The 27765-nt window shown below is 39.0% G+C and overlaps 1 protein-coding gene across 1 annotated transcript; it reads left to right on the top strand.

Annotated features, from left to right (window-relative positions):
- Position 1: 1 nt before the first annotated feature.
- On the top strand, positions 2–27765 carry LOC119652076 (G protein-coupled receptor kinase 2; the record flags this gene model as incomplete). The annotated part of the gene is made up of 12 exons (XM_038056014.1): positions 2–41; positions 10353–10448; positions 10600–10720; positions 10785–11158; positions 11223–11322; positions 21997–22102; positions 22176–22365; positions 22474–22722; positions 22792–22949; positions 26304–26507; positions 26570–26833; positions 26891–27765. Coding segments are annotated over 12 exons (1992 nt in total), but the record flags the coding sequence as incomplete, so codon positions are not given.

Below are 27765 nucleotides of genomic sequence, written 5' to 3'. Positions count from 1 at the left end.
AACCAGAAACCAAGCTGCAAGTCGGAAGCTCGAGGCCCCAGGTATAAAAGGTTTTGTGTATTTAATATGTGAAAATATGTATCTAACTAGCAGATCATAGTGTACACGAATTTATGTCAGACTATTCACTTGAATGTCAAACTGACATTATATGCTGCTTTAGAATACAGTAAATTGTCACGAAATTGTCAACTTTGGCATACTAAGCCTTAGGAAGTAATAATACGATTCCCTTCGAACTTTCGAGTAGTATATTCCATAATGGGGTTTACATTTGTGGCTTCCATATATGCAAAGGAGGCATGTAATATTTTTTTTCATCGAATATAGTTATCTGGGATATCAAATGAAATGCCTCAGTTAATGATTTCCAAACATACGGGAGTAGGGAACCAAATTGTGCATACTTACAAGTGACATACCATTCATTTTCGGAAACTACCCAACCCAAAAATCTGAAAAAATCAGGTTGATACACTTGTATGAAATCTATACCTAAAAATTTGTTCCATTGCGATATTTGCTCAACTAAACTTACTAATAGTATATTACCAACTTTTTGAGACTCCCTTAAGTTAAATCTAGGAGTACTAAATGTTGAAGCAGCAAAGAAAACAGTATGGCGCATAATGCTGCCATATTTCGTGGAAGTCTGGCTATTAGTATCAAAGCTACAGCAGTTCAAACCTATAAATTTTGAGGGAATTTACAGCATCTTAAGCCATGTAAAATAAGATGCTGACGCCCTAATTAAAAAGAATAATTGACAATCGGGTAAAATATTAAAATTCTATTTAAGAAGAATCTACGTCTCCACAGCCTTTTTGAGCTTTTGCTTCACATAAATCGCACTAGAATCGATTCAATGTCTGTTTACTTGAAGACGGCTAAACCAATTGTCATAAATTTCGTAAATTCGGTAAGAACTTGTGGTATGTGAATCCCTTTACATACAAAATGTGTGTCCTTAAAAAGTGTAACAGGTTTGCTTTCCAGAACCTATCCAACTGAAAAATCTGAAAAAAATCACCATAACAGTGCATCCATGGGTAATCTAGGTCGCAAAATACATTCCATTTCGGTGTCTGCTATAAATTTAATAACAGCCCACTACCATATTTTCGAAATTTACACGAAAAGCCCTCTTAAGTTTATCAATTGTAATTAATGATATAATATAATACATAATTTTGGAACATTTTTAAAAGAATCAACTATTATTGTTATGGAAGATCAAAACTACATTTCACATAAATTTATCGCAAAACGTGTATGACGTCATCATCATATAAAGTGAACTCATATGAAATGCGGAGTTGGAATTTGAAGATACATATATGAAGGGATATTTTGAAATTTTAAGTATGTACGAATAGGAAAATGTGCATAGGATTTCTCACACAAAATGAACTCTAAACCTTTACACCCAAAGCGTCTAGCTTCCGCTTTTCCGACTTGTTTAAATGGCCCGTTAAAAAATAGAGCGCAACTGAATTTTTAGCTATGTACACACGGAATTTTCATGCACTCATAATTCTTCAAATAGGGAAACACAAAACCTCTTAAACCTGAAGGGTTTAGTTTTCGGTTTCCCGACTTCTTTTAATATGTTGTGTTTCTTTAGCCAAAGTTCATGCCTTTTCACGTTTGTGAACAAAATATTGGTAAGGCAGACTATTCAAACCATCACTACGATCTCATTGTCATTACTAGGAATCTTCTACTAGACTGTATGGAGCTGCTGGTGGAAACTAACTATCTGCATATATTGGAAATATGCGGTGACCAGCAAATAGAACTTGAAAGGCAGATCGTCCGACACGAGAACATTAAGAAAATTGTCAATGTTAACCCATATCTTCCAGTGAACTTGGTGTGACGTTTGACAGCAAACTCCAATTTATTCTTCATCATGTTGACGTACTCAGTTGAGTCTTCAGAATGTCCAGCTTTATTTTTCCCTCATCCTTGTATTGTGTATCGTATTGTGATGCTCTTATAATGTTGGTTGCTATGCTATCCCAAGACCTTAAAATGAAATTTCCTTATTTCGGTTATCGTGATCATCTGGTTTTCTTTATCTTGCCTTTTGCACAACATCGAAGATCCTTGGTTGTATATATAATAGTTGGAGTATCATCCGTTTATTGCAGAAGGGCAACGAGAAAATAAATAAATGAATAACTTGTTGAAGCTATCAGGTGACATTTGTGGGTCACTTTCGATGCGCGGCTGTCATATACATATGTAGTAATACAGAGAGAACATTAGTACAGAATAGCCTCAAGTTAGGTTGGTCTTTTAAATTCAAAAAGAAGAAATTGTAGTTTCCAATCTTCAATCAACCAAATGACATTTTCACCAATAAGAAATAAACTAATTTAATTCGGCTCTGTATGAATCTTGTTTTCTGGAAGGAATAAGCAAAAGCAGTTTTGACAACATCTCGATTGTTGAAGGTTTTCTATCGCAATAAATTATCAACTTGTTTGAAAAGGTAATAATCTGTGGGAGAAAGATATTATAGATTCTTTTGCAGAGACATGAAACATTAATCCTATTCCGTTGGACAATATCGGGCATATCCACTGCACTTTTTGATATATAATAGGTGTGTCTGTAGTGATAACCTCGCCTAGATATTTCGTTGTTTTTTTCAGGTCAAATACCAATCCATTGGTTTGTAAGATCCACTTTGCTCGTATATCACAATACGACGGAGAAACTAATCGGGCGAGTAAAATCAGGGTAGGTGCCACTTTAAAACAGCCGGACCCATACAGCTTTCCACATTCTATATCTTGGATCCATTCACTGCCACTTTGGAATTTCTGAACTCAATTTCCAGCTGTAAAAATTTCTCTTAACAACAGTTACCAAACAAGTTGAAAACCAGAAGCTCCATGTTTGAAGTAGGAAAAGTTCGGCGTAATTCATATATGGAAACATTTCGTTACAGTACGATTCCATTTATATGTAGCTAGCAGGTCATAGTATATACGCATTTTAAGTAAGACTATCCACTATATTGTGAAACTAGCCTCTGTGCCGTCTTAAGGTATAGTAAATTCACAGAAAAACCGACAATTTTGATCTACAATAAGTTTGTTAATGTTAGTGGTATCCTTTTTAAAATTTCCAATATTATGCCCTATATTGTGATTTGCGTGTCTGCATAATACTACGATGAATTTAGGAGGGCGCTCGAAAATATATTTGCATACTATTAACAACTCTATTTGACTAGAAATCGGTATTTTGAGGCCAAGATTTTTTATAGAGGCGAGTTTTTTTATTTAGTAATTTGTAAAAACGAATCCTGTCTCACTTCAAACTTGTACTTTGATCCCTCGATCTTCTACTTTGTCATCGATATCGGGTGTATCTGTTTCTACCATCCATTTGACGGCGGAAGTATTCAGAGGAAAACAATCTTACACCCATAAAGTTTGATCTCAATGAGTGTAACTGTTACGGAGAAATCTGTGTGAAATCTCACAAGTCCGATCAATTATGAAACTTCATCGGATTTTTTTTTATATTTTAAAATTAAATACTTTGGGAAGTATACAAACAAAAAACAAAGTTCAGTTTCATCAAAGTTTTTAAACAAACATATAAAAAAATAATATCTAAAAAGTGGTATTCGGTCAGCGTTGTGGAATTTGCCTTAAATTTAGTGTAATAATGCATTAATATTTTGTATGTTCACCTTTTGGTTTTAAAATTGCTTCAATTCGGCATGCTGTGAACTATGTTCTTGTAATCATTTGGATCAATTCTAACCCACTCTATAACAGCACGAGCATAAATTCCATGCGAGGTCAGGATAAAGCACTATTTTGCGTTTTAGTTGTTACTAAAGATGCTCGATCGGATATAAACCCGGCGATCGAGGTGGCCAGCTGAACCATTCAAAGAAATGACTTTGTTACTTGAAACATTTTTTCCCCATTTTCGAAAACCTCCATTCAAACTATTATTTAAAACAGCAAAGCAGCACTGCGCAGTCATCCTTCGTCATACCATCTTACGTTTGATCAACACCAGTTTTTTAACCTTTGCTGGGCTCCGTGAACCATTCTTCACTTAAACTCAACGCACTGTTTCTACATTAATATTAATATAATCGATACTCTCCTCTATACAAGTGATCACAAATTAAGTTCCTGTTGCAGAATCTGGTACATTGTAAAGGTATTATTTCCTTCTCCAGTCCTAATTAATCGCACAATTTCGTGTTGCGTCACTTCAGATAATTTGGGTGACGGCCAATTTCGTGTTTGCGGTATTGCATCCAAGCCTTCTTTTATGATGGTTGCCCGATCTTTACTGCCTTTGCTAATTGGTACACCTAACTGTGCAGAAATTTAATGGTGAGAAAGTTCGTCCTCCAACTTTTTCTTAATTTTCGCGACCAAATCTGAATTTATCGGCTTTATCGTAAATGAAAATGTAGCAACCGCAACAACAACTCTTGTTGAGTCAATGTCAAATGCTTGGCAAATATACAAAGAAAGTTTTGAACCGAAAACGGAAAGAAACTTGCAAAATAAACTCGAAATTTTGACTAATTGACTATTACACATTTGAAACTCACACAACCAATCTAATGTACGGTTTTTATTTTGTCCAGAACTTGTCACTATTTTTATAAACACGATCTATTTCAAATCTACCTCACAAATGGTAATAGCCTAAGCTGAACACCTGCTCGGCGTTAGTTTGGTTTGTTAACCAAACCATTTAAAGAACTTTCTCTGTTAATCTTGGTCCCACTTAAATGTAAATCCTATGGAAAGTTCATGTCCTTTGTCGCGCTGACCTTTACCTCGAATCGAAAACTTTGACCCGCCATTCCAGAGAACTTCTTTCTATATTCGAAATGTCTATTTTTTGTTTGCTTAGCCATTTCGACCAGTACTGAGTATTCTGTACATTCTGGCTAATTTGGCCTATTATAACTTTGTTAATAATGGTTGCTTTATATTATGGCCTACACTATTGGTTTTAGAATGAACTAAAGGTGTACACACCTCCTCCTCAAAATTCGCAAAATACAGTAAAAACAATTACTAACTTTATTGGAACAGATATCGGGATGGATGGTATTGTAAGGCTAGTATGTCATATACAGGCACCAACATGATTTGCGGATTTTCCGGCTGTGGCCACTTACTACCCCGCATTTTCCCGCTTTAAACCTTATGTCAAAACACTTCTCACTAAATGAGATTTTTCATTTTATACTCTACACGACTATATTCGGTAAAAAAATCTTATAAGCCACTCGTCCGTGTTTGGGACCCAGTACCCCTTAAACGCAAAGTGGAACATTACTATCAACTGCACGCGTGGAGGTGTATAGTCCTAATCTTTCCACTGCATTTCCTGTTAATGAGTATAGTCGTTTTTGGTAAAAGCACGTGCGGCAGACATACAAACAGGTTTTCCAAAAAAATTCAAAATGAGTTTGCCCATGAGGTAGTAGTTTTCAGGCGCTTAAAAAAAGATAATAGTTATTAAGTTATCTGAAATTCCCCTTTAACGAAGAACATTCCTGAAACCGTTCCACAAAATAGCGGGAAAGAGACATAAACGCGTCCTAACCTAAGTCTACGAGATTGCCAGACATCTACGGAAGGTTGAACCCGCTCCCCCCAAACACAACGTAAAAATTTTAGCAACGACGGACGCACGGCTTTGATACGGTTGTGATACGATGAATAAACGACGTGGCGTTAGGAAGGTTTTATACCTCCCACCAGAAATCGGGCGCCGTGAACGCGCGAAGCAAGTAAAACCCAAATTTGGCCCAGCCTTGGGTCTCCAGATAAGTGACCAGTCATCAGTCTAGATTTAATTATTACATCTGGAGAGCATTTATACCTAAAGTCAATACAAAAGGACGTCTTGAAACCATCACTTCCTAGGTCAAATTTCTACATTCACCTTATCCCTATATAAATAAATCGATTTTTACCAAATCAATTCAGTAATACGACGTAGGATTATTCACGTTAAGCGTTTTTCTAAAAATAACCTTTAATTCTGGACAATTACTGTATAATCGATAAATGTCGGATGTCAAAGCTGACTGAAGTAAGCAGTTCCATTTATGGAATTTTATGTTTATTCTTTTACTTAGATTTGTCGTCTGGAAAATTGTAAGTTTAATAATAATGAAACTAAAGCATAATCTAGATAAAAATTCAATAGGAAAAAGTTACAATAAGAAGGATACTATACAGATCACCCACATTCTACAATTTCAATTATTTTGCATAATTTTGAAATGCTTTTTGATGAATTTGACGTGTTCAATGCTCACTACTTCAGGGTTCTCATTGCTGAGAGCATAGTGCCTTTTATAATAATAATACTCTTTGGTGCGGAAAGTTAATTGGATCTGCAACTTGAAATGTGTTAGAACACCTTCAAGATCGTAACGGTATAGTGCAGGAATACAGTACCTTGTAGGAGGCAATGTCTCAGGCCCAGATGCTCTTCCACAGCTGAGTCGACAATTTTGACGTATTATAACTTTGTTAGTAATAGTGCGATTTCCACCCAACTTGGTGAGATCATGCTCTATGTTATACCCTATATTGTTCGAAATTTCGTGGTGCTAGCATGAACTTAAGGGAGATTTGCAGTCAATTATTAAAAATTATAGTAACATACTACTATTAACTTTATTTGTACAGATATCAGTATGAAAGGTATTTCGGAGCCCAGGCACCATATTGGGGCAGCTTCCTGATTTTTTTCAGATTGGGTAGTTTCTGAGAACGGTTCCCTTAATGGAGTGATCACTTTCAACCCTCCGCACTCCCCACCTTTCTAACAAATGTCAAAACAATGAGGTGGTTTCGAAAAGTACTAGCCGAGACCTTTAATTTGATACCCCACATGACTATATTTGATGAAAAAAAAATTTACCCCAACCTTTTGCATGTATGTGGACCCCCCTTAAATTCGTCATAAAAGGATGTAGCTCACTGTATGTGTGAGCGTTCACAGTTCCCAGCTTTCTACCAAATTTGGTGTCAATCGCTGTAACCGTCTGCGAGAAAAATGCCAGACAGACAGTCAGACAGTGAACCAATTTTAATAAAGTTTTGTGTTTACACAAAACCTTAAAAAAGAATTGATACATGCAGCGAAAAGTGGATCTTTTTTTGCAATTCACCATCAAAAAACGCCAGTTCAATAACATTGATGAGGTGGTAGACGGGCGTCGATAATTTTTTGTGTTTAGAACAAAGAAATGGTCCCATCTACAATATTTCTAAAAGAAGGATGTTCATTCATAGTTCATAATTTTTGTTCAAAGAAACTTCTTTTGTAGACCGTCGTACCGGCAAATAAAAGTATATAAGAAGATCCCTGTTCTTTCTTGAAAACTTTCGCCATCAATAATAGTCTAAGTTCCATCAAGCATCCTTTTTAACGTGGTAGTTGAAAAATATGTTTTGCAACGGTGACGTAAATGCCAGAGTCACTGTCCTCTACAAATCCACTCAACTATTGACCTATGCTGGTGGTATTAACAATATGGAAAGACCAATTCAAGATATACAATCTGCTTTTACCCAGATCGATCAGACGACGCAACTGGAAACAAAGGAGGGTACAACTTTGAAACTGTTGAAAATTTCTCCTATCTGAGGTCGAAAATCACAGCTGATAACAACTGGGACGATGGAATCCGTGTCTGGTTGTTGGCACTCAACAGGGGCCTATTTTAGCTTACAAAATGTTCTCACCATAAGGTCAAAGTTGATTTAACTGAAAAATTATGCATATTTCCGTAGGACGGCATATTCACCTTTATCTATTTATATTGTTGGTTTTTCATTAAAATCGCCAAATAAGATTTCGGCCTCGTTCGGAGGATTGATTTGTAAATCAATCGCATGTGTCAAAATCAATTAAAAGTTTCATCCCTTCTATTTACTTCGGTATAGGTATAGATACACTAAATTCTTAAGCATACCAGATGAGTTCATTTGGCACACGGTCAAACACTTTCTCTATATCCAGTAATGCAATGTAAAGAGGACGATGCTTTTCACGGTGTTTCTCCGTGAGTAACCATGGCAGGCCTGTATTGCGTCAGTTTTGCAGTTCTTGACAAATCCGGCTTGATTCACGGTTATTTCAACTATTCCGGCAATATGGTTATAAAGAATGCATTAAAAAATCTTCATGGTATAGGAAAGTAACCGGACCGGACCGTAATTTGAACATTCTGCTGGACTACTTTTCTTTTTCCATATTGCAACTGGTACTTTCTTGCCAGGCAGATGGTGTTCTGCCTTCTTGAGTAACCCGATTAAAGAATTCACTGAGCCACATTGTTAGGTCCAAGCCCTTCGCTTTTCAGAGCTTAAATGTGATGTCGTCAAGTCCTGTTGCTTTTCCCGATTTGTGGAGGATGAACAAATTCTTCAGTTGAAATCTGTTGGAGATATTCTAGCCAATTATCTGCCGCAGCTCGCCGGTCGGTAAGCAAAGTATCATTCTTGTAATTAACGCAACAGAAGTTTTCGATATCCTATATGTGTTCATATCAGTTTTTGGCAAGTCGATACAGATCTCTCTTGCCATTCCGTGTGTCCAGTTTATCGTAAAGAACTTCCTAGTGGACCGCTCGCGTGAGAGCGATCGCTTTCTTTGTTTCCCGGTTCGTATTCTTATAAATTTGCCAATTGGTGAACGTTTTATCGTCAAGAAACTTGTGGTAGAGGCTTTTCTTTTTAGGGACCTCCATTTCATTATCGTCATTCCAAAGCCAAGTATCTCGGTTGATATACCACTTATTTAGCTTGGTGTCCCCGAGGGTTGCAGAGGCCACTTTGTCCATCGTGTCTTTAATTCGGTTCCACGATTCTTCCACATTTGTAATAGTTGGTAATCGCGTAAGTGAGATCATTTCTTCCCACGAAACTGCCACAACTTAATGCGCGGCGGACCAGTGCATTCCTCACGCTATTTTATTGGTGCCTTGATTCGCAAGACGGCAATCAACGACGGATGTTGAGGTGCGATGGTCTCATAGGGAATGGCTTTGCAATCACGGTGGTAAAACGTCCGCGTCTGATGAGAAAATAGTCGATTTGCGTTTTACTATTCCCACTATAAATTGTAGGGAGATGAGAATCGTTTAATGAACCATGTATTCATAAGTACAAGGTCATGGGTGTCTGCAAAATCGATTATACGCTTGCCACTCCCATTGCGCGCTCCATAACCTCTTTCCCTCATGGCACCTGTTATCGTCTGTCTTTTCACTCATATGACCATTAAGGTCGCCGTTGATATGATAGTGATGATATAGTCAGCAGCAGGCATCAGGTCGACTGTCTGTGGTGCATACGCGGGGAAGAAGTGAATAGCGCGATCAGCTGATATAATGGTGAGTTTCATCCTCCCGTCATCAAATCGTTCAACTTCTTTAATGGCATCACGGAAATCCTTTGAGAAAGCAATGCCAACACCGTATTGAGTGTGTGGGCTTCCAAAATAGAGAAATTTATAGCCTTTTTACCGCGTTCGGGTTCTGTCAAAGAGAGAGATCAGGTAGGATTTACCATAGCGGAATAACTCCAACTATATTTTATTTATTTCTTTCCCTGATCTCAGCATTTTATTTTTGTTTTACTGAAGATAGTACAAAGTATGTTGCCTCAAACCCTCCTCCTTTATCTAGGTTTGGGACGTAATTTAAACTAAGCTGAAGCAAACACAAAAACGTGTTCATTTCCTTTTTTTTTCGTTACTGATTAATTTTATTTCATTCATTTGCGATGAGGCGAGGATGAATAATGGCTGAAATATGTACTCGCGCTCATCTTACAACGGTAACAATTAGAGCCTTTCTTATTTGCCTTTTAATTCATTGTCTCGAATCTACAGCAGTTTAATTTCGACATATATTCCTTGCTCCGATGGCTGTTACATCTCTTAGATTGGAGGTAAAAATAAGGAAAATCTACAAAGTCATGTAGGCACCTGAATCTTTACAGTCGGAAAACGCTTTTTCTCTAAGATGTTAATGGTATCAATCCCTTATTGTGAACCCTATATAATACTAAAACTGTGCCTTAATCCCTAAACTTGTATACTTGGATCTGAACTGGAAATCGTCATCAATCTTATTGTCATTTTTCTCACATTACTGCCGTTGTGGCAATATAATTCGTAGAGAAATGTAAAAGATATATTCAGCACAAGCAATCGTTTCGAATATCATGCTTAAATCTTCTTGTGTGGGATGTCTTTTAGACTCAGTAGCACTTAATTTCGGTTTCCTACAATTAATTCTCGATTTCGTTATTTCTTTTCAGGAGGTTCCGACAGTAACAAAGGGAAAAGTAAGAAATGGCGAAAAATACTACAATTTCCGCACATATCTCAATGTATACACCTCAAAGACAAAATAGGTTAGTGATAATTTATTTACGCTTTAATAAGTTACTGTAGTTTGGTTCTTCTTAACTTGATATGGCATTAATGACCGCTTTTCTAGTAAGAAATAAATGAAACTGCCGGAACTATGCCGATGTATTTCACGTTCCGAATTGTTTTTTACAGATGTAAGTTATGACTACGTAATAGATCATCAACCGATCGGTCGAATATTGTTCCGGTCATTTTGCGAAAACAAACGTCCAATTTATTACAGGTATATTGAATTTTTGGATCAGGTGCAAAGGTATGAATATGTCTACGATTCACAGATATTGTATATAGAATAAAAGAATCCCCCTCAACTACAGGTACGAAGTTGAATACGATGAAAATCGAATAACAATCGCTAAAGAAATTGGCACACGCTTTCTCGACATAGAATGCTCAAGAACAACAAAAAGTGGAACTGAGAACAACGAGAACCACCAGAAATGCCTTAAGACAACCGGTACGGCGGAGGAAAAGAGCAAAGATGCAGGAGGTGCGGTAGATACTGGAGATGATAAGGGCGGTGGGGGAAGGACGGCTCAAGACGACACTATAGACGGGAACTGCGTGGAAATCAGTCGTGAAAATGAAAGTTCTCAGCAGCAGCAGTCTAGCGCTTTAGATAAGGAAAATTCTTTAGTATTAGACGTCCTAAACGATGATATTATAACAAAAGTTCAAGATAGAATTACCAGTACGTTAATGTTTACTTGTTTCCTGCAGACTTTGTCTAACAAAAGTGCGTATCTTCATTTTAGCTGGCAGCAAGGAATTGTTTGAACCATGTGTAAATGCAGTTAAATCATTTCTAGCTGGAGAACCTTTTAGGGAGTTTGAAACCTCAATGTACTTTCATAGGTAAGAAACACTTTAAATTATTTACAACAAATACGTATTTTCCAATCCTGTGAAATCCCAAATAACCAAAATAGCTCTAGGCTTTTGTTCAGGAATTTTCAGGGTCACAATATTGAAAATTGGAATATCCATCCAAAAAAATCATGTCAATTTTGACTTGGTATTAATTACACAATTGTGATTGCCGTTCACGCGATTTTGCCAACATCTCATCGTATATGCATTGTTAAATACAACTTTCAAACATTTCAATCTTTATAAAAATAGTAGCCCACTGTGTTCAGTCCTAATCAAGATTTAAAATTTTTCTAACCCTAAAAATTAAAAAAATATATTTTTTATTACTTGCGAAACTATTTCAAACATCATTTTCATTTTCAATATATTCCTGATGAATACAGAGTAGCAGATCTCGTTTCCTGTTGTCCGTTTCCGAGGGAAATAATCTCTAGATTCATAGAAAAAAATACCCATAGTCCATGCCCGTAGCAGTAAGATTGCATCCTTGTCTTGCACCGTTAAAAATCACTTGCGATCTTAATCTTGCGTCCTTACCCCAACCGTTTAAAATTAATTTTTAAATGACTTGTTCGGCAAGTTATTTATTGAAATTTGTATTTATTACCATCCTTTTCCGCGATTTATTGAATATTCCGTTGTGTGTGTGTTTATGAGTGGCCCTTAAATGAGCACAGCGCGTATATTGGTCAGTTCGTCGAAATGTGTTCAGTCTATCTTTTGGAAAATAAGTTAAATTTACTTTTGTCTAACCAAAGGATCTTCTCCCAGTCATTCCCTTTCCATTGAATACGACGTTCTAGAAACGATAAACTATTTTCTCACATCACTGTCATAATACGCATCTTGTAATCTTTCTACTAACAAGGTTATTTTGACACCAATCCTTTATTCTAACTAAACAAGCTGTTTGGTTATATACATATATTACAATCATCATCATCATCAACGGCGCAACAACCGGCATCAGAAGAAAGAAACATCAGACAGCTCGGTTTTGCGCTAAAGTCCACCAATTCGATCTCTGGCGTCCGGACCTACGCTTTCCCTCTATCTGAGGATATTGACCTTATAGACTTTCGTGCAACCTGTAGGGCCGGACTTTATCGACAGCAAAACGATCGTGGTATTGCTCAAAGATTTCATCGTTATAGAGGCTGCATAATCGTCCATTCTCATGTAGGAAACCAAAAATTCTTTGAAGTATCTCCGAGCTTTGACCCTATGGTGAGACGTTTCGAGCGAAATAGTTTTTGTAAGCTGAAATAGGCTTTGTTGTCAACCGACAACGGTACGTGGATTTCATCGTCGTAGTTGTTATTGGTTGTAATTTTCGACCCTAGATGTATTCTCCTATCCTTATTCCTCCTGTTTGACCATTGCGGTTTGATGTTGTTGGTTGGTTCGCCTTCGGTGCTGACGTTGCCACCATCTATTTTGTCTTGCCTTCATTGATGTGCAGCCCAAGATCTCGCGCCGCCTGCTTGATCTGGATGAAGGCAGTTTGTACGTCTCGGGTGGTTGTTCCCTTGATGTCGATATCGTCAGCATAGGCCAGTAGTTGGGTGGACTTAAAGAGGATCGTACCTTTTGCATTTACATCAACATCACGGATCACTTTCTCGATGGCCAGGTTAAAGAGGACGCATGATAGCGCATCCCCTTGTCGTAGACCGTTGTTGATATCGAATGGTCTTGAGAGTGATCCTGCTGCTTTTATCTGGCCTCTCACATTGGTCAGGGTCAGCGTAGTCAGCATTATTAATTTCGTCGGGATACCGAATTCGGTCATGGCCGTGTACAGTTTTACCCTGACTATGCTCTCATAAGCGGCTTTAAACTCGATGAATAGATGGTGCAACTGTTGTCCATATTCCAACAGTTGTTCCATCGCTTGTCGCACAGAGAAAATCTGATATGTTGCTGATTTGCCTGGAGTGAAGCCTCTTTGGTATGGGCCAATGATGTTTTGTGCGTATGGGGCTATCCGGCCCAGCAAGATAGCGGAGAATATCTTATAGATGGTACTCAGCAACGTGATACCTCTATAATTGCTGCACTGTGTGATATCTCCCTTTTTATGTATGAGACAGATAATGTCTCGTTGCCAATCGTCAGGCATTGATTCGCTGTCCCATACCTTGAGCACAAGTTGATGAACCACTTGGTGTAACTGGTCGCCTACATATTTAACCAATTCGGCTGTAATTCCATCGGCTCCTGGCGACTTACGATTTCTTAGCCGATGAATTGCACGAACTGTTTCTCCTAAAACTTGGTGGTGGCAGTTTTTGTCCGTCGTCTTCAGTTGGCGGGACCTCCAACTCGCCGATGTTCTGGTTGTTCAGTAGCTCATCAAAGTATTCAACCCATCGCTCCAATACGCCCATTCTGTCGGAAATCAGATTTCCCTCTTTGTCTCGGCAGGATGATCATCGAGGTGTATAAGACTTCATCCTGCTGACTTGTTGGTAAAACTTCCGCGCCTGTTGTGGTTGCTCCCTGTACTTTTCTAGTTCACAGACTTGTTGTTTCTCCCAGGCTTCCTTTCTCCGTCTGTGAAGTCACTTCTCCGCTCGACGGAGTTCGTGATAAGTCTCTGCGCGTGCCTGCGTTCTTTGAGAATGCAACATTACTCGGTATGCGGCATTCTTCCGTTCTATTGCTAGCTTACATTCATCGTCAAACCAGCCGTTCCGACTCCTTTTGCGGCTGGGGCCAAGTATGTTTGTGGCCGTATCCATGATAACGTTCTTCAGGTGGTTGTGAAGTTCATTTGTTGATGCTTCATCTCCAGGTCCTCTGTTGACTGCGGTTATTGCAGCATCCATTTCCCTCTTATAGGTGTCGCGGAGGGCTGTGTTATGGATGGCTTCAGTGTTAACTCTCACCTGATTGTCAGAAGGGATTCTAGGTGGTGTTGTCATTTGAGCTCGGAGCATCATGCCAACGAGATAGTGATCCGAGTCTATATTGGCCCCCCATTATGTTCTGACATTCATGAAGGATGAGAGGTGGCGGCGTTCGATCAACACGTGGTCAATTTGGTTGAAAGTGGTCCTGTCTGAAGAGGCCCACGTATGTTTGTGGATCGCTTTCCGCGCAAACCAGGTACTTCCAACAACCATTTCGTGTGACCCTGCTAATTGAATAACCCGCAGTCCGTTATCATTTGTATTTTCGTGTAAGCTATGGGAGCCTTTATATTTGGATAGAATGTCGGTTAGCTACTGAGCAGCATTCGGACTGTACAAGGAGCGCACGTTCCATAAGAAAATATGCAAATCGTTATTCCGTTTCCACTGCCAAGTTCGTTGATGTAAAATCCATCCTGCTTTCGTGGATTCCCAACGTCGTTTTTCCGGGTACTCCCAACCTGGACTGGACTGGACTTCAGCCAAGGTTTATGCTCCTTCGTAGATGCCAATCCACGTTCCGATCTACTACCCTTTGGCTGCCTCCGTTATCTGCTTGCTTAGTTGCAATGTTACTCAACCTATAACGAATTGTCGTAATTTGATGAATCACTTAATAAATGGCAAGAAAACCAACGATGGAATACTTTAGTATCACGGTAGACTAAAATGAAATCTGTAAGAACAAACAAACACGTCAACCCCTGCAATATACGTGAACGCGACTGAAGCAAAATTGCTTTTGTTTAGGTTTTTATTCTCCATAATCTATCCCATAGTGTCCGGATAGCTGAGTGGTTAGAACACAAGGCTGTCGTATGGAAGGTTGCGGTTCAAATCTTACTGGTGACAGTGGGATTTGTATCGTGATTTGGCATCGGTTACCAGTCGACTCAGCTGTGAATGAGTACCTGAGTCAAATCAGGGTAATAATCTCGGGCAAGCGTAATGCTGACCACATTGCCTCCTATAGGGTACTGTGATCCTATATTGTGCCGTTACGGTCTTGAATGAAGTGCTCTAACACACTTCAAGGACTTGATCCAATATGGATTGTTATGCCAACGATTATTATTATTATAATCTATCCATTGCTTAAAATTGCAATGCAAAACAAGTCGGGAAATCGGAAGCTGGGCGATTCAGATATGAAAGGTTTTGTTTGCTTCTTGTGTGAGTATATTTGAGTGTAGAACTATCCCATTTATACGTAGTCCGTTATGTATATGCATTTAGCATGTCTGACTACCCACTTTAGTGTGATGTTGATATTTAGTTGCAACAAATTTACCCAATAAAGTCAATTTTGACCTACTGTAACTTTGTTGCTAATAGTATGATTTTGATCAATCTTAGGCATAATATGCTTCATATTATATTTTATACTACTACCAACTTTTATAACTCTAAGATAAACTTAAGGGGGCCTTATTCAATTTTCCCAAAAATATGGTGATATACTATTATTAACTTAATTTGAACGGATATCGATATGGAGAGTATTTTGAGGCCTCGGCATCATATAGAGGCAGCTTCATGATTTTTTTCAGATTTTTCAGTTGAATAGTCTCTGAGAATGGTTCCGTTAAAGAAATCATCACTTTCCACCCCTCCCACTCCCCGCCTTTAAAACAAATCCCAAAACTAAGACCGGCTTCGAAAAGTACTAATTAAGACCTAGGTATGGGTCTTAATTAGTACCCCCCCCCCCCCACTCACTGCATGTCTGGAGGTCCAAAGGTCCCAAATTCTCATCAAATTTCGTGTCAATCGGTGCCGTTTCTAAGAAAAGTGCCTGTGACAGACAGACAGACAGACATTGAACCGATTTTAATAAGGTTTTGTTTTGCAAACAAAACCTTAAAAATGAGACTTTATAATAAGTATCTGAAGTAAACCCTTGCATGTTTACTCTTCAATTACACTATAGTATAAATCTTGTAATCATTTAAAGTGAAAAACAGTAGTGCATGTAACAATTTGGCTAGGGACTTTAAATAACATCAAGTTCTATCCTGACAATAATGATTTGTGTAAAACAAAACCTTATTAAAATCGATTCAATGTCTGTCTGTCTCTCCGTCACACGCATTTTTCTCGGAGACTGTAGCAGCGATTGATACCAAATTTGGTGGAAAGGTGGGAACTGTGAATACTCACGCATACAGTGGGTTACATCCTCTTACACCGAATTTAAGGGGAGGTCCCCATATGTGCAAAACAGAGATGTAAATTTTTTTTCACCAAATACAGTCATGTGGAGTATCGAATGGTCTCGATTAGTACTTTCGGAAGCTAGGCTTAGTTTTGACATTTGTTTGAAAGGCGGGGAGTTCGGGGGATCGAAAGTGATCATTTATTTAACGAGGCCAATCTCAGAAACTACCCAACTGAAAAATCTGAAAAAATCAAGAGGCTACCACTATATGGGGGCTAGGCTCCGAAATACATTCCATACTGATATCCCTTCAAATGAAGTTTGCAGCTAAGCAGGCTATAATATAGAGCTTGATTCTACCAAGTTTGGTGGAAATCGCACTATTACTAATAAAGAAGTTCTCATTTCTTTGGAAATTCAAGATTTTGAATATCAATATCACCCGAAAGTGGATATTCTCACATAATATATGCATATATTACGTGTGACGTACTAATGGGACAAATTTACACTCAAATGTCTTTATAAAAGAAATACACAAAACCTTTATACCTCAAGCGTCTAGCTTCCGGTTCCCCGACTTGTTTCTTTTATTTATAAAAATCGTTTCAATGTCGGTTTGGCACATCCGATTTACTCAAAAATGACTGAACCCATTGTCACGAAATTTAGTGAAAAGATATGGTCTGTAAACAACAACATATAGCAAGTGACGTCACTTTATGTTAAGTTAAGATACATGCGAAAGAGTGGTGCAAAGTTTTTTTCACAAAATACGGTCAAGTGGAGTATCACATGAAAGACCACGATTAGTGCTTTTCGAAAATGACCTGAGATTGGCTGAACCATAGAAAAATGACGGCTCAAAATGTGTGTTCCAAAAAGACCGACAACCGACAAATCTACATCTACATTAATAATGGTATATGCCATATTTTAGAAATTTACCCGGAAATACTCCTTAAGTTCATCCTACGAAATTTGGCATCAGCATAGGCGATAATATATGACGTAATTCCGAAAAGGGAACACAACTACTATTAACAAAATTATACAAGGTCAAAGTTTTGCATTTCACGTAAATATATAGCACGCTAAGAGGTGTATGATGTCATCATCATATACACTGACTTAATATGAACGGCGGGGTCCACGGAAACGTTTGTGCATGTGCTAAGGAAGTTTGTGGGTAGAGCTCAATAAGATGGACATGTGTGCGCGTTAGTACTATCGGTATTTCATTCACTTATATATAGTTAAAAAAAGCCCACGGACCCTCTTCGCGCCTAACCGGATCGAGGGGCGACCAACCTAAGGATGGGCTGAAGGCAACATCCAAAGGCCCGCATCACAGCGATGATGCGTTTTAACACAAAGTGTGTGCGACCATGCGAAAATGTCTTGCTACATCCCGATTGTCGCAAACACTTCAGCCAATGACTACACAACAGCGACATGGATCTTGAATCGAAGACAGTGGGGATTAGACTGAAACCCACTAGGTCAGATTGTTACCGGACAGAACTCTTCAGACTATAGCACAGATTGCAAGGATAACCGCTTTTTGCATCTCCACGTATAGTCCAGCCCTAAGATCGAGCGTTTTCAGCGCTTTATATAAGTTCTGCGGGACTAATCCCCGTCGCTGAAATTACCACTGGGACTACTTTGATCTTTTGTAGTCTGCTTCATATCGTCTGCCAAGGGGCCGTAGTTCCGGATTTTTTCGTGCAGTTTTCAACAGTATTCCGGTTCAACGGTACGGCTACATCGATTGTGAAGCACGCTCATTCTTCCTTCAGAAGCAGAACTAGATCGGATCTGTTATGATTAACACTGTGGTCGGTGGCAATAGTGTGATCCCACATTAGTATTGACCCCATCATTTTCCAAGATTCTCTGCGGAGTATACTTATAGTAAGGATGGTAGGTTGCCACTAAGTTATACTTCAACGCAAGGTTTTGTTGGAGAATCTTGCAGACGGAGTTATAACGATTGGAGTACTCGGTACTGCTCAACATCCTGCACGCAGATGTTATGTACTGGATGGTCATCCTCTTCACAGTTGCATAACCTACAACTGGAGTTGGTGATTGAGGAGTCATGAAGAAAGTACCGTTTATAATTTTTTGTTGGGAGCAAGCATCCTGAATTGAAGTTAGGAATGCTTCGGTCTCATAGAAAAGTACACCATTAGTCAACCATTTGTTGGAGGACTTTGATGTCAATGCCTGACAACAACAAATTTTTTATATGCCCTCCGTAAATGGGTTTCGCTTTCCACATATCGATCTTCTGTTGGACTGAAGTAACATTCGGCATGGGATCTCTACTTCTCAAGTTCAAAGGAGATAATTTAGTATCTGCCATGACGGTAGTCTGATGTATTTGGCTAGAGGATTGTTTCTCATAGAAAAACTCACGAAAAGAATGCACTTGATTGTAGTGCATCGTTTTTAAATCAAATACCCCCCTTCCTCCCTGATGACGTGGGATAGTGATCCTCAATTTTTCGGCAGCTCTATTGTGCATGTTGTTGTTTGCAAGAACTACCCTTACCCGTCTATTGACAGATTCTAAATCAGTATTACTCCACTGTATCACATCCGAAAGTATATAGAAGGCCGGGAATGGTGAAGGTGTTGATTGCCATGATTTTATTTTTCCCGTACAATTCAGTTTTAAGGACAAGATCCAGACACCGTTCAAACCCCTCCAGCAACTTAGATTTGATTATTGCGGGTGTTGGTGCTTGCAATATGTCGAGGTATTTGTACACGTCGTCCGAATCCATACCCTCAATTCGGATGTTATTTTGGTTGTATCCTTCGTTGTCGGTGTGTTTTCCCCGAACAATTGTTTTTATGCGACATTTCTCCAAATCCAACTGCATGCCGATATCCCTGCTGAACTGGGTGCTGATGTCCAGCAAGGAGCGAATTTGGTTCTCGTCTTTGGCATACAATTTGATATCGTCAATGTACATCAAATGGCTTAATGTGCCTTCCGACAAAATGCCATGCTTGACTTGGAACCCATATTTGCTTTCATGCAGAAGATAGGATAGTGGATTCAAAGCCAAACAAAACCACAGTGGGCTTAGAGAATCGTCTTGGAAAATGCCACCTCTGATTGGTATCTCTTCTCATGTTTGTGAGGATACCGATAGCTTCGTGTTCCAATTCTTTATCACTGTTCTCAGAAGAAAAACGAGCGTAACACTTTGTAGTAACCACGAGAGTGATATGGAGTTAAAGGCTGATTTATAATCGATGTAGGCTGTCGTGATATTTCGTTTCTGAAGGACAGCCTGCTTTTCAGCGACCGTATCGATTATAAGCTGTTCTTTGCAGCCTCGGGAGCCTTTTGCGTATCCTTTTTGCTCCTCAGCTATCAATTTATGAACATTAAGATGTTTTGAGATGTTCCCGCACAGAACTGAAGTGAAGACCTTGCAGATAGTAGGAAGACAACTAATTGGTCGACATTTTGAAGGGCAAGAAGCACCCTGTTCCTTGGGGATGAGGAAAGTTATCCCCTTGGTGAAAAATTGTGGAACTAAATCAGGATCCGCAATCATCTGATTAAATTGATTTGCCAATATCCTGTGAGTTCTTTTGAACTGCTTCAGCGAGAAGTTGTGAATCTTGTCAACTCCTGGCGCCTTCCAGTTACCTGCCCTGAAACAGCCCTTGTTTCTACGTCGACTTCAGTTACGTCAGGCGTGGTCATTTCGGGGAGGGCTTCGCATGAACGCTGCTTCTAAATTGCAACGGCAGAATTCGCTCCAAACACTTCTCCAGAAGTTTTCTGCCTGATCCAGATCGAGGTTACTTTCCCTACCTAAGTTGGCGAGATTTTTGTAGAATCCCCGTTGGTTCTGGAAGAACCTGTCTGTTCCTCGCTCAAAACTTTTTTGATACCTCCGGGTGTGATTGGGCCATACCGCAAGTTTCTGCTTCAGCACCTCGAGGATTTCTTCTATTGGCATATCATTGGACAGATGGTAGTTTCCAATGATATTCGCAACGCATCTGTGCACTCTTGGTTATGGATTTCCAAGGAGTGCTTGCGTGACACGACCAATCTCCTTTCTCAACTTTTCAACTCTTTTGTTGAGTCGAAGCACTCAGAACGGTAGAGTCCTTCTGCACATACCTCTGTTATTCGCTCTAAGATGTTGATTATGGAGACGAATAACCGTGGCAGCTGCAACGTAGATCAGGCTGTGAACCTCTGTAGCAGTAATCTCGCTAGCCAAACAATCAGTCAAAATTCTGTCAACGGTAGCAATGATGTTAGTAGTTGCCGAAGCAAACTTCAGTTTTGGGATCTTTGGCCTAGCGTCTGGGAGAATCTCAGCATACTCTGTGAATGCGACCTGGAATGCGGTCAAAGCCTCATTATAAATTGGGTCGACATCCCCAGTCACCCAGCTTCTCCTGATTACTGGGTTCATGAAGTGTCTTATAAGTGAAGTATTCGTGTTGCTCCTTTGTTCAGTCCGGTAAGTTGGTGACTCCAGACCGAGCTCAAGTGAAACTTCGTGAAAAATTTGTTCCTTAGTTGGTAGGGCAACTCGATTATTTTTCACTATATCCTGGTATTGATTGACAACTTTCTGCTCCGGAACATGACTTAGTTCCGGGAAGCGGGTTATGAGCGCGTCATGGAGTCGGCGTCTGTACCCTTATGTATTCCGTTCCAAATCCGTTACACGGTAATAGGCGCGGACGATAAATTCGTTAAGTTGGTTCGTCCAAACCATACGACGCCTGGGCCTTCCGTCCCTGGTGGTTGACCGCATAACCGCCAAAACATCCAAGGGCGAAGAGCCGCTCTAGTGTTGTTGAACGACCCTTAACTATGTTGGGTTTGAAATATTATCCCCAATTTTGTTCCCACGAGTGTTGGGGAGGCAGTCAACCCTGCAAAGAGCCCCAATGTTGCAATGCCCCATGGTTATCTCCAAAGGTAGGGAAGGTATTTGGAGAGAAGCCGCTGAAATACAGTGTAACGTCACTGAAATTCATCCGATAGGCGCGTCGATCCCTTCATCTCGGATTACGGATTTGTTAAGGAGGTTTACTCGTGAAAGGGAAGAATCGGTAAGGGAGGATGAACACAAAGGGAAACGTTCTGTTTGTCCGCGGTTACTTATTTACAAGATTGACTTGCGACATTCGTAGCTGACCCGGTGGGTCATGTCATTATCCGCAACCCATGACACACGCCTGGTCGCATGAAGCTCTGCGTTTGCAACTCATGTGAGAATAAACCCGGTACGCTAGGTGGTATATGCTATTGTGCACAGAGTAAAGTGGAAATACGTGAAAGTGTGTTAGATCAACTTACATATTTATGTAAGCATCAGCATACGGTAATAGGCAGTGTTAGATGCACTTGAAAGTTATTAGATTTGAGAAGGTTTTAGGTTCAATTGTGCCGTTGGTCTGCCGCGACGGTATCGTTTCTGTTATTCAAAATTTCACTAATGTCAGATGCACATACCTTTCCAAACTATGTAATTTAACAAGAGACTTTGATTTAATGATCTTAAATTCCAAAATCCTATCCTCTAGATATTTACAGTGGAAGTGGTTAGAAGCGCAACCTATCACTTATAAAACGTTCCGTATGTATCGTGTTCTAGGAAAAGGCGGTTTTGGAGAAGTCTGTGCATGTCAGGTAAGAGTCACACAATTCTTTATGCCAGTTCATGGATCTCACATGGCTACTCTACCAATTATAATAAACGCAGGTACGTGCAACAGGAAAAATGTACGCTTGCAAGAAACTCGAGAAGAAACGCATTAAAAAACGTAAAGGCGAATCGATGGTTCTGATCGAGAAACAAATATTGCAGAAAATCAACTCGCGGTTTGTAGTGAATCTTGCATATGCATATGAAACCAAAGATGCTTTGTGCCTCGTACTGACAATAATGAATGGTATGTACAAAAAGTAGTCAACGTTTTCTCCAATGAGCGCAAACTTGTTAGCAATCCAAAAAGGAAATAAGTGCATACTTCCCCGCATAATATTTGCGATTTTCATAGGTGGCGATTTAAAATTTCATATTTACAACATGGGGGGAGAGCCTGGATTCGATTTGGTACGAGCGCGGTTTTATGCTGCCGAAGTGGTTTGCGGTCTAGAACATCTACATCAACAAGGTATTGTTTATCGTGATTGCAAACCAGAAAACATCCTATTAGATGATCATGGACACGTGCGTATATCCGATTTGGGATTGGCTGTGGAAATTCCGGAAGGTGAAATGGTTAGAGGACGTGTTGGAACCGTTGGTAAGTGTCTGTCGAAAGGAAAAACAAACAATGAGCATCGATTTTATAAAATCTTTTTGCATTTTATAGGATATATGGCACCCGAAGTGATCGATAACGAAAAGTATTCATTCTCTCCTGATTGGTTTAGCTTTGGATGCTTACTCTACGAAATGATTGAAGGGCAGGCGCCTTTTCGCATGCGGAAGGAGAAGGTTAAACGTGAGGAAGTAGACCGTAGAGTAAAAGTATGTGGTAACATTTGTCTCATTTTCATAAACCTGTAAAATTAGTTTCAATGCAATAGTTAGTAACTTTCTTGTGCCATTGTGACATCGTTTGCATATTTTCATTTGATAGCAACATATCGGCGCAACGACGAAGTTCCCATGTTTAACACATTATAAACGTACGTTCCATAGTGCAACAATGCGTATAATTCAGTTCCATGTCTCCCTTTTTTCCCCATTTCCAGATGGCCTTCAACTACACTGAGAGTTAATATAGTAGATATTGTAATTCATAAGGGTAGAATGCCGCTATCAGCTTTTCATTGAGCTTTCTTTGTATGGACACTTGTAGAGTATACGGTCACACTGTGTTATTCAAATTCATCATTTGCACTCCATTATTTATCGGACGCGTAAGTTTTATTGCCTTATTCTCGGGAGGAGTGATTCTGCACGTGCAAGGCAGAATCTAAAGAGAGTTTGACGAACGGTGTCAATTGCGCCGACAAACTCATATTTATTTAAATTATGCATGTCAGGCTTACCTTGCCAAATGTGCAATGTACGTACTATAAATAAATATGTTACAAAACGCAGAACCTTCCAGTTCGTTCGTGACACTATGTAGATTCCAAAAGGAGTGGGAGTTATTCATCATGTCTGTCCAAAGTTTGTGAAGTACACAAGTAAATCAATTTTAGTTTTGCAGAGGCCATAAGGATATTTTTTTAAAAAAAAGAAATGATTCTACTTTTGAACAGAAAAGTAAAGGGTAAAATTCCAAAATAGTTCAAATATCAAACGAGAATACTCATACAAATCCCCAGGAAAAGAAATATGTCAGAAGCGGGTAATGAACTGATTATAATTACTTCAAAACAAACAATATTTCTTATTCGCATTGCAAACAATGCAATCCCATAGTCTGAGAAATTATGGAAGTAAAATTGTATATACGACATGAATATCTCTTCAAAGAAATTAATATTTTTTAATTTACTAAGAAGTTTACAATCTGGATCTATTGTAAAATATGACATGTAGAAATCAGCTCTCGAACTGGAAGTGGCGTCATTGACGTGCATTATGGCGCAGACTCGATATGACTAAAATGACCATTCACCAAGGATTTCACACATTTGGTCATAATGATCAAGAACTTAAACATGGAGGAGTCGCCTTCTACTTTGATAGCGAATCGAATGCGAGAATCATTTCATGTTTCTGTCGTCAATAGGTTATTCATTATTTCCCCCTTGTTCGGGAATCGTCCCCAAGCCTTCGGCGAGTACCTGATAACAATGGTATCTCCGAGCTTATCCGCAAATTCTTGTCTGAATTTCGACACCCTCTCTTCATCAATGAGATATCGTCACCTCGCCTAAGACAAAAAAAAACAAAAAAACGGCTACTGTTTATTATCCTTTTTTCGGATAAGATCGCAACTTTCAACTCCCATACACAACAGCAAAAAATTCAACCTGCACTTTCGCATGCTTTCGTCAATTTGACATCGTAACACGCATAGATAAAATTTCATAGAATTGCGATACTAAATGCACGAAAAAAAGGTTAATAATGATTTTTGCTTTCAAAAATATATATACCATAATTGTATAATTATTCAATAGGATTTTAAGGCTATGAAGTTTTGGGTAAAAATTTCCAAGAAAAATTAATTTGAAATGCTCAGTATTATAGAATGGAGAAGGGATGCAAAAAATTGGAAGTGGGGCTCCGAGCTAGAATTGATTAGTTCGGGATTGCATGTTGCAATCCTTCTCTTGTGTCTTTGCTGCTTGCAGGAGATGCATCTGAACCTCCGCCCTGGGAATAGCAAGCTGAAAGCAGACTTCCAATCCCGCAACTTGCAAGGAGTTCAGTCGTCGTGCTTTATCCAAACAGGATGAGATAATCAAAGTTGAATAGATGAACAAGAAGAATTGGTAACATCTTGTTTATCCGCGCCTTCAATGGACATGTAAATAAGTTTTGAAAGTGATGATGAGTGTTCATCATTTTTGTAGTGTATTTATAAAATACGAACCCCAACGTTAATTACAAATGGCGCTCAACGTGAGACGAAACATTCGTTAGGTTTCCAGACGGCATCCGAAAGCAATACATAAACCTTCATTCAACGTTTTTCCTGGCTAAGCTACACATGCCCTTGACTTCATTTCTCTTCCGTTTTTGGTTATCTGCTTTATGTGACAAAGTGTCCCCTCATTCCGCATTGTGTTTCCTTACCGTTCCTTCGTTAGTAGATCTTAAGAGTTTGTCACTTGTTTGTGTTTCCCTGGAATCCACGCTTCTAAGGAGTACACTCTTACCTGTGTGGTTAGTGAAAATCTTTTTATTCAATTAATTTGAAAAATGTTTAATATATTTTTTGGTTTTGTAGGGATGAAGATGCAGGTGAGATGAAATTTAGATGCAATTCGCAGATAGTTGGCTTTTGCGGTGTCTTATCCTATGTTCATGTTTCATCTTCACTTTGCTCTCCGATTCCAAGCGAGAACATTGGATTCTGGTGGCTCATTTTGGCTTGATTTGGTTATCTTATACTTTACGATGGGGACCGGGTCGTCTGTTGTTCTTCTCTTGATATTGTACTGAGTGTGGAAAATTTCGGGTTGAGATTACACTTTGCCATCCATGAGTTCTACGGGTTGAGTCGTGAGGAGTTGACAATTTTGGGAGGAAGAGTTCTTCGTAAACATCATTTCGCTTTTCTTATTTGACGTTTATTAATTTTCGTTATCCTTAGTATGTATTTGCTGGTGTTTTTCGAATTAGCAAAATGACAACGAGCATTGAATTTTAATTTAAGAGTGCGGAAGTTCCTAGATTTCATTTCCGATTCTTTCCATATTGAACAGTTTTTCTACTCCACGTGCATGGTCGAGCTGGTATTCTGAGAACTGCTCGCAATTTATTGTTCCAGGTTCTGGTATGATACAAGGGATAAGACAGACTAAAATGCTCCAAGCAACATTAGAATCTATTTTGCTATCTAGAATAGCTAGGGAATAAGTATACAAGATGGCAGAATAATTGGGAAAGGCTTCAGACTTCTCAGGAACTCAGCCATTGGGTAGGTGCAGAACGTCCCTTCTATAAACCAAATGCATCAGTGACTCCGAGATACTCTTTATGTGTGATTCTAAAAAAAATGCAATTCGAGTCTACTCATTGCCTATTTCAAGGCAGCGAAACGGATAACCGATTAGAACTAGTTAGATTGATGTCAACATGTTACGATCGCATTGTTGACTAACCTGAGTTAATATTTTTTTCGCCTTCATTTCAGCTAATAGATGATATGGTAATGTTTTTGATTTCCTCATATTCTTATATTTGTATTCATAGGAAGATGCAGAAAAGTATTCCCTGAAATTCAGTGATGACGCGAAGTCTCTATGCCAGCAACTTTTAGCGAAATCCGTAAAAAATCGCCTCGGATGTCGAAATGGCCGATATGGGGCGCGAGAAGTGAAGTTGCATCCTAACTTCAACTGCTTGAATTGGAAGCGGTTAGAAGCAGGCATGGTTGCACCCCCTTTCGTGCCCGATGTAAGTTTCTACTCACATTCCTACTCCATACCATCATTTAATTCTTTCGTCCTTCCAAACAGCCACACGCTGTATACGCCAAAGATGTACTCGATATCGAACAATTCTCAACGGTCAAGGGTGTAAACATTGACGAATCTGACTCAAATTTCTATTCAAAGTTCAATACTGGTTCGGTTTCGATATCGTGGCAAAACGAAATGATCGAAACGGATTGCTTTCGCGAATTGAATGTGTTTGGGCCAAATGAATGCCCAACGCCCGACTTACTCATAGACGCACAACCAGTGGACGAAGCACCAGGATGCTTTCCGTTTCGGCGAAAGGTAAAGTCCTTCTCCCACTCTAATGTAATTTGCATGTGAATGTTTTGTACTTTGCAGAAGAAACAGTCCGCACGCACACGTCCTATTCCCATTCCTGAACATTTGCTTACTAGTCACAGTGTTTCTTCGATGCCTTCGGAAAGCTGATAAATGAATACTACCGCGAGCTTTTATACTATAACCTTGCAGAGAGGAACGTAGCCGACTCGGATAAACGAGGAAAGAAATAAAGACTTAATCGTGGATTAACTTTAAGCTATTTATCACAACCATTGAACATTATTCTTTTATAAATAGACATTTTCAGTGAATAAACAAACACGCACGTTGATATCATCCCATAATTAGATATTACAGCAAATTTAGCTCGAATATAACTATAGGCAAATAGTAATACCCACAGACACTGTGAGAACTTGAACTGAACTTAAAAGCATAAAAGCCAGCTCGATTATATTATATACACGTACTTTTGGTAAGTCCTTTGTGGGCGTTCACTTTTTGCAACATGACAAAAGAAAGGATTTTTGTCAGATTAAACTATTTTTGTGAAATGTGCGCATCAGAACTCAACACGAGAAATTTTTACAGTCCCGAACTCAAAGAAGTATCATTTTAAGTCGACAATCCATGAGCAGAAATTTACACATGAAGGATTTCCTGCAAGCATTCTTAATACGCACATATTATATTTCATTCGACTACCGACATTATTTTCAATTCTGTGAAAGGAAAATGAAATTATACATTTAGTTACAAGAAATACATGTATGTATATGCTAAGTAAATTATTTGGAAATATTTTATCGGCTCCTAGCTCTGTAAGTTAGTTTAATTTTTAATTTGATATGTGTTTATAATACACCAGAATCTGTCTATTATTGCAGTGATGTAATTTAAAATGAGAATCTCTCGAATAGAACTAGAACGTA

Source organism: Hermetia illucens, chromosome 3 (genome assembly GCF_905115235.1).
Source record: "Hermetia illucens chromosome 3, iHerIll2.2.curated.20191125, whole genome shotgun sequence".
NCBI lineage: Eukaryota > Metazoa > Arthropoda > Insecta > Diptera > Stratiomyidae > Hermetia > Hermetia illucens.
This window is presented reverse-complemented; position numbering and strand designations above follow the sequence as displayed.